Genomic DNA, 8,615 nt, shown 5'->3' with positions numbered 1-8,615 from the left:
AGTCCGATACAGTATCGATGGACGGAAGCAAGCCAGACTTCCTAACCTTTCCTCCTGGTTTTCAATCGGACCACTCAATATGCCCATCCTGCTCAAAGTCAAGTTGCAACAACTGCCCAACCACCACGACTGGCATCAAGCCAAGCAAGTCAGGCCTCTCCTCAACCCATTGTACCTATTAGATGTCTCGTGTGCAGCAAGCCTAGACACATTGCAAGAGAATGTGCCAGCTGGAGATTTGGTTCACCTCCATAATTCCAATCTGCTGCCCGACCTTTCAAATCGCAGGACAATAGGACTAAAGGGAAGGTGTTTGCACTGACCAATAAAGAAGTAGAGGCGAACCTGGAAGTTATGATAGGTACCTTAACTATATCTTTTGCTTTAGTACGTGTGTTATTTGATTCCGGTGCATCCCACTCCTTTGTTTCAAACTCTTTTGCAGACAAAATGAATATACGGACAAGGGATGTAGGACACAAGCCTGTAATTAGCAGTCCAACTGGGAGTGTAGTAAGTTAAAAGGAAGTTTACGAACCTTGTCCAGTAGAAATCTGTGATGGGAACTTGATAACTCATTTGATCAAGTTTGACATGCGGGATTTCCACGATCCTAGGCATGGATTGGTTATCCGCCTATGGTACAAATGTAATGTGCGTGGAAAAGCAAATCCTACTTAGGACTAAGGATGGGGCAGAGTTCACTTACAAGAGCAAGCGGACAAAGATAGCCATATCCGCTCTCCAACCATGGAAATTGCTCGATGATGGATGCCACGGGTATTTGGCCACAGTAATAGATACTGAGGCAAAGACCAAACCATTGGTAGAGTTAGAAGTTGTTACGGAGGTCCCCAACATGTTCCCGGATGACTTGACCCAACTACCACCGGACTGGGAAACAGAGTTTGGGATTGATTTAATTCCCAGAGCTGCCCTTGTGTCCAAGCCACCACACAAGATGGCACCCATGGAGTTAAAAGAATTACAAATTCAACTGCAAGATTTTTTGAAGAAAGGGCACATTCGGCCGAGCGTATCGGAGAGCACGTATGCTCTTTGTGAAAAAGAAAGATGGAAGTATGTGCATGTGCATCAACTATCAAGAGTTGAATAAGCTTATGATCAAGAACCAATACCCATTGCCTGACATTGATGACTTATTTGACCAACTACAAGGTGCAAGCATGTTCTCTAAGATCGATCTTAGATTTGGATACCACCAGCTTAAGATCAAAGGCAACGACATACACAGGAAGACATTCAAAACTTGATATGGACATTATGAATTTCTAGTATTGTCGTTTGGGTTAACCAAAGCTCCAGTTGTGTTCATGGACATGATGAACAGGGTGTTTCACGATGTACTAGACAAGTAAAATTCAGAAAGTGTGAATTTTGGCTTCATCAGATAGGCTTCTTGGGACATATCAATACCAAGAAGGGCATTAAAGTTGACCCAGAAAAGATAAAGGCGGTCCTCGAGTGGTAGACTTCAAAGAGTGCCATGAAAATCCATAGTTTTTTGGGCCTGGCTGGGTATTATCAGCAATTCATCGAGAACTTTTCATGTTTATTGGCACCAATGACTCGACTAACAAAGAAAGGGGCAAAGTTTGAATGGTCTGACGTGTGTGCGAAAAGTTTCCAAGAGTTGAGTAAGAAGTTGGTGACGGCCCTGGTATTGACTATTCCGGATAGCACCAGTGGCATGGTAGTATACACGGATGCATCTCGAATGGAGTTGGGTAATGTGCTAATGCAGAAAGGGTAGGTGGTTACCTATGCCTCTAGAGAACTGACGAAACACAAGAAGAACTACCCCACTCATGACCTAGAACTGGCCGCGGTGGTGTTTGCCCTAAAAATCTGGCGACATTACCTATATGGAGAGAAGAGCGAAATCTTCAATGATCACAAGAACCTGAAGTATTTCTTCACATAGAAGGAGGAAAATATGAGACCTAGGAGGTGGCTGGAATTACTGAAGGACTACGATTGCAACATCCAATACCACCCGAGCAAGGCCAATGTTGTTGCAGACACACTCAATAGAAAATTTCAAACTCTGTCGCTCACCTCCTTAGCCGTTTATGAGCAACTAATAGAGGAAGCAAGAAAGTTTGATTTGGAACTCATGATAGAGGGAACGGCTATTCTAGTGGCAATAATGGATGTACAACCATCAATCAGGGAGAAAAGCAAAGAAAAGCATCCTAGAGATCCCGAGCTAGCAAAAATTATTGAGAATATCAGACAAGGAATTCAAAGGGACCTAGACTTCTCAATTGCTGCTGAAGGAGCGCTAAAATTTAGAAATAGACTGTGTGTACTAGCTGATTATGATGTACAAGACTGAATCCTTAGGGAAGCGCATAGTTCACCTTAAAATACATCCAGGTAGTACAAAGATGTATAAGGATCTGAAGGGATATTATTGGTGGATTGGGATGAAGGAGACTGTGGCCTTGTATGTATCAAAATTCCTCACCTGCCAACAAGTGAAGGCAGAGAAACACAGGACCTTATGGCTTGGTACAGCTGTTACCTATTCCAGAGTGGAAATGCGAAAGGGTCACCATGGACTTTGTGACAGGTTTTTCACTTACAACTAAAGGCATGAATGCAATTTAGGTAATAGTCGATGGATTGAATATGTTACACCCGCACCCAAAATATACCCAAATACCCCAGGGCAATTTAGACCTTACCAAAGGGGTAATGCCAAGGTGGCTATGGTAAACAATTATGACCTTGAACCTAATATTTTATTATGAGAATCCCCTCGAAGTCCTGGAAGTATGGGTCAAAGCCCCATAATTTTCCTTGAAGCTTGGGCCCTGACAGCAGCACCGGAGTCACGAATGGACTCACTTGAACTGAATCTGCTCGAGGATCCACCAGTGCTGTTACCTACCCTTTTGGTCTATTTTCCTATGGGACCCACATCCTTGTATCTCAGACACCATAATTGGACCCTTAGACTAGATGGACCCCCACCTTTACCATTAATTGGTTAAAAGGGCCATGAAAGTGGGTCCATAAGACTTAATTAATTAATGGGTTTTATACCCTAACTTAAACCAAATGGCCCTTAGAGGACAAATAGGTCCTATGGACTTAGGGTGCACCCAAACGTTTGCTAATTAACTAAATGGACCTAATGGTTATGACATGGACCAAACATGCCCTAAGACCCAAATTTAAAACCCATTTAAGACCTAAGGGACTAACTAGTGTTTGGAGGCACCTAACTAAACATGACCTAAGGCCCTTCTACCCCTTATTCCCGTATCTCTCCCCCTCCCATGCAAACCATGGAGGAGAAGAGACAAGGAAAGGAGGAGAAGGACGAAGGAAGAAGAAGTAAAAGTAGGAGAGGAATAGGAGGGGAAGGAAAGAAGATGGAGGCCATGCCAAGATGGCTGGCTACCCCACATCTCTTCCTCTTGCTGTCCAAATAAGGGGAGAAGGAGAAGAGGAGAAGAAGAGATGGAAAGGAGGGGAAGAAGGAAAAGGAGGTGGGTCTTCAAGGCTGGCTAGGGCTAGAATTAGAGCTCCTCTCACAAAAGTAAGACCTGAAATTTGGTACTTCTCCATTCCCATTTCCATTTTGGTAGATTCCTTGAGCTTGGTCTAACCTAGGGTTCCATTTGGGACTCAAGGTGAAGCTCGGTCCTTAATGGAGCTCAAATGGCAAAGACCAAACCCTGTTAAAGACCTATGTGTGCTGCATTTGCAGCCATTATAACTGAACCCTTGGTTCTAAGCTAAGAAACCCTACCCTTGGACCAAATCGAGACCAAACCCTTATGTGATCTTGAATCCATGGGGTAAGCCTAGGTTCTAATGACCTTAAGGAGATTTGGACACCCACTCCATGACCCCGAGTGTTGGATGAGCTCCAAGCTTCAAGCTGGAGGAGATGCCCTTTGAAATCTCGAAAAAGATTTTCGGTGGATGCACGATCGGATCCACTAATCTTGGTACCATCAGTCAGTCCACCCAGTGTAATCCCTACGATTTGACCTGAAGGGATGAAGGAACGGATTCATTCTATTGCATCCGCCCATGGGTCAATTCACTCTCGGGCATGTCTCAGGGATTGAGCGTGTCAAACCCTGCCCCTAACAGACTAGAATTGTGATTGAAGGACAGGAACCCCTGACATGGCATCCAAGCACACCGTGGAGTATCACTCCAGTGATTGAAATTGATGAAGCAACCCTGTGCATGTCTTCTTACATACCTGTCAAAAGGTGGAAAGCTAACCCTTGCAACTGCACAGCTCATAGCATAATGTATTGCCTGGACTCCAGGTATTCTCTCTCCTCTTCAAAACTATGGGTCCCACCCCTGGAAATGTGTGTAAAGGACCCTAAATGACATGTGGGGACAAGACCCTGACCATGGGTCAAACCCCTGTGCAAATCCACAAAGTTTCAGCCTTGCTAAAATCTCCGGGCAATGCAGACAACCCCCAGAGCCATCGCCTAGTGTGCAGAACAGCATTATTTTAAGGATTTAAATTATGGGGACCACCCATATTGGACATGGGCAGCCTCCATAGGTTGAGGGAAGTTTGAGGGACCACCTCATACCCTTGGATCACTGTGGACCCCACCTGAGTGCCCAAAATGGCCGATAATGCAGTAAAAAATGCATTTTGGAAATGGATCTTAGCAGCCAAATGGGCCCTAGTTAAGGGCTGGGCTATGAATACCAGTACCTTGGGTTCATTTTGGACCCTTGGCTACTATTCAAACCATGGGGGAAGGGAGAAGAAAGAAAGGAAAGAAAGGAGAGGAAGAAGAAGAAGAAAAGAGAAGGAGAAGAAGGAAGGAAGCTACCTTGCCCTCCAAGGCCCTGATTTCGTGCAACCACAAGCCTGTGCAGGTATACACAACCTTGCTCTACCTACTGCCATCTTTGAATCTCTATGCTTTGATGGACTTCTAACCACTGGTAGCCCTGGACAACTAGAGGCTGCCAAGTACCACCTCAGATCTACCATGCAAACATGATGAATGGAAGATCTGAGTGCTTATTGATGTTTTACATATCTAATTTACTGATCTGGAACCGAAACTTGGCAGTGCTTGGCTGCCCTACTGTGTTGGACAGAGAACTGGCTATTTGGAGCCCTGAATGTAAGCCCTAGCTACATGGGACCTAGCCCTAGGTGGTAGCAGCCTTGGATTATCATTTTACACCTGATTCCAGCTTTGTATGTAGCTAAAACTAAGTTTTATACCTGATGAGTTCCCTATATTACTATTCATTGGGCTGTCTGGGCAGCCTCTGGCAGCCAAGTGGTGGGCCCAGTTGAAAATCCACAAGGACCAGTGCAAAGTGTGCCCTTGGGGATCCAAGGTGACCTAACATGCATTGGGAGAAGATCCATGCATAGCCCATGGTTCAAAACCTAGGAATCTCAGACTGATTTCGATTTTGCAATCTCTGGGCGATGTAGACATCGCCCAGAGCCATCGCCCAGTGAAGGAAACTTTATTGTTTTGATGCTCTGACCTAGGAATTCTACCCCTAGGGCCATGACACAGTGTAGGGAGGTGGGAAATGACCAGAATGCCCCTCCCCACATCTGTCCATGTGTGTGAGTGCTTGGGGTACCCAAGTAGGCCCCGTAGGACTTGGAAACCTTGGCTGTGTTGGTCCTGCAACACTGTTAAGATGGGGACAGCACTATGAGGCTATTGTGACCTAGGATCATGTACTAAAATGGAAAATGACCATTATACCCCTAGACTACCAATTCTGGATGATGCACCGGGACATAGGCCTAAGGCCTAGTACAAGGCCCAAGGAATTCTAGGTGAAGATCAACTATACACTAAGTCAACCCAGTGAACTTAGATCAACCCTAGGGTTTCCAAAAATAGATTGGAATATTAAAATGACAATTTTTTATTTATATCTAGGATTTGATCCCGTGCTCGAGGCTTAAAACCAGACTGCAGCCGGAACTAAATTTGCAACTGAGTTCTTAGAACCAGACCCAGGTGAGTGAAGTATATATCATATATGTGTGTGTAACTGTGATACAATGCCAGCAATTAAACTCTTAAATTATTAATGCTGTGTTATTTAAATTTTTTTCAATTGTTCAAATTACTACACATTAATTGTCTACTGATCAAAAATTGTGAATCTTATCTGATGATTGTGAATGTTAGACTAGATGTCGTAGTCGGCATGGAAACGAGGCTTGTGGTAGCCCGTAGTATGGGATACAGTTGACACCACCCGACTCGTACGATGCCATATAGACATGGGGTTAGAGTTTTATCACCCGTGCTATGCACCCTTGCCAATTGGGGTTAAGGTGTTGGATAACCGTGAGGACTACCGTTAAACCCTAGAGGCGTTTACACTGGGAAGCCTCAGCACAGCTGGGATGCCCTAAGGTAGATTTGTCGGGAAGCCTCGGGCTATAAGATTGGGAAGCACCGAAATGTGAATTTTTTGGTGGAATGCCTTATATAATGATTATGCACTGGTTTGGGTGTTCTAATATTGAGTCGATTACCTCACGGGAGTTAATCCAGAGGATCGGTCGGGCTGTCCTGGGTAGGGAGATGCTGGAGCCGGCTGATCTTCTTCGACAACTCAATGGGTGTATCGCGGGAAGGGGTAACCATGCCCACACCAGGGATACATGTATTGGGGATTGTAGTAGCATTGACCTAACTTAGCTGTATTGTTAGGTGGCTAATTAAATAATTTGGACTTGCATATCATGTAGGAACATGTGGATTGTGGTTGCAGATGCATGCATGATGATATGTTTTACTAACGAGCTCAGTGGGGTTCACACTCTATTACAGATGTTTTTTTCTTTAGATGATTGTGCAGATCGATGCCACTATGGCATGGAGGCTCGTTACGAGGAGGAGAGCCCTCGTGATTATGACTTTATTGGTGTGGACTCCGATGGAGGTCATGCCAATCCTGCGTGTGTTCTCAGCGATCGTTGATGAAGACCAGTGAAGGGCGCACTTGATGCTTTTTGTCTTGGGGACTCCTTTTTGCTTTTGATAGGAGTTTATCCCCATCTATGCTTTTGATTTAGTCATTTTCTTTCTTTCTTTTTAGGGTTGAGTTATCTCACCCTGCATATATTATGTATATATTTCCTTTTAGCTTTTGTTAGCTTTGTTTCTCTTTGTGGGTTGTATTTGGGTGGGAATGTTTCAAAACACTTTGTATATGTATATATCACCATCATTCCCGTATTGCTACATTTTCTCTCTTGTTAAACATTGTAGATACTCTGCAGCACTCTGATCTTACCTGTAGTAATGTGATGAATGTGGGGCCGTGAATGTATTAACTGCTTCTAGATCCGTGGGATTTGGCGGATTGCCGTTATGGAATTCGGGTCACGTACCTAATCCTCCCAGGGGGTGGTTTGGGTGTGACAGAGCTTGGTATCAAAGCGTGAGGCTCTTCTTACATTCGCGGGATGTAGACTAGGTCTAATAAGCTACCAACATTAAAATATGTAATCATTAAAAGCTACAGGGGAGGTAGATGTAAATAAACAAAAGATGCATAATCTCATTAACATAAAGATAATTGTGGCCGAGTCACTACATAAGTTTTGATTGACAGTACTACTTTCAAATATTTACATAAGTTGACAAAAAAAAAAACAACTAAATACATCTCGAACAAAAATATACATAAGCTAAAAAAAAAGATTAGTCAGAACCACGTAGCAAAAAAAAAAAAAAAAAAAACACCAATGCTGGCTGGAAGGATTACTCTGACGGAGGCAAGTCGCTCGGTGGAGGCTGAGTCTGGCATGAGTTAACACGGTAGAACCTGTCCCAAAAATCCAAGCACTGCTCAACAGATCCTACCCTACTATCCAAGGATGAGAAGCCTTGATCCATCCTAGTCGCCATGCCGGTGAGCTGAGTACTAAGACCCTGAAAATGTGACATCATCTATGCCCACTCAGATGGCTCTGGAACATGTGAACTGGTGGCACCCGTCGTCTCATAAGCAGGCAAGTCTGCGAACTGTGTGTCAATCCCCGCAAAGTCACCCTGCTCCTATGGATCACCCCCTGGCACCTTCATCTTCAGTATCGAGGTCTTGTCAATGGGCCTGGACCTATCTTTCTCCACATACTCGCCCTCCAAAGGAACCTCGAAGTGCCGAAAGACTAAGGTAAGGAACTTCCCATATGAAAGGTTCCCATCAGATAGGTTCTGCGCGTGATATAGCATAACCTGAAGTAGGAGGTATGGGAGGTTTATCACCGGACCTCCTCTACCTGCTCCCAGTAAGCAGTATGTGATATAGGCCCTCATTATAGATATGCTACCCCTATTCCTGACCTTCGGGTAGATGTTGTAGGACATGCACCTACTAATAATGCAAGCACTGGGCTTGTAGGAAGCCTCAGACCTAGGGGTGTCCTGCGAACCAGTCAGTGCTTTGAAGACCCTCCTCCTGGTCTCCAAAGAGAACATCTCAGAAATGTCGATTCGGGGCTTGTAATAACACCTCTCCCTGGTATTGGGCAGCCCCAAAATCCCTACAAGTGAGGCAATGGGCAATTTGATATCCACTCCCTTCACTCTACT

General features: G+C 44.5%; 1 protein-coding gene across 1 annotated transcript; it reads left to right on the top strand.

Annotated features, from left to right (window-relative positions):
* The first annotated feature begins 619 nt into the window (after positions 1-619).
* LOC122650686 lies at positions 620-1,117 on the top strand. Its single transcript, XM_043844081.1, has one exon. It carries the CDS (start codon positions 620-622, stop codon positions 1,115-1,117), a length of 498 nt encoding a protein of 165 aa, XP_043700016.1.
* The last annotated feature ends 7,498 nt before the right edge of the window (positions 1,118-8,615 follow it).

Source organism: Telopea speciosissima, chromosome 2 (assembly GCF_018873765.1).
Source record: "Telopea speciosissima isolate NSW1024214 ecotype Mountain lineage chromosome 2, Tspe_v1, whole genome shotgun sequence".
NCBI classification, from domain to species: domain Eukaryota; kingdom Viridiplantae; phylum Streptophyta; class Magnoliopsida; order Proteales; family Proteaceae; genus Telopea; species Telopea speciosissima.
Note: the sequence above shows the minus strand (reverse complement) of the source record. Positions and strands in the feature narration are given on the sequence as shown.

Excerpts from the sequence above, each read along its gene's own strand:
- LOC122650686 (XM_043844081.1), top strand. The coding sequence starts at position 620 with ATGGATTGGTTATCCGCCTATGGTACAAATGTAATGTGCGTGGAAAAG.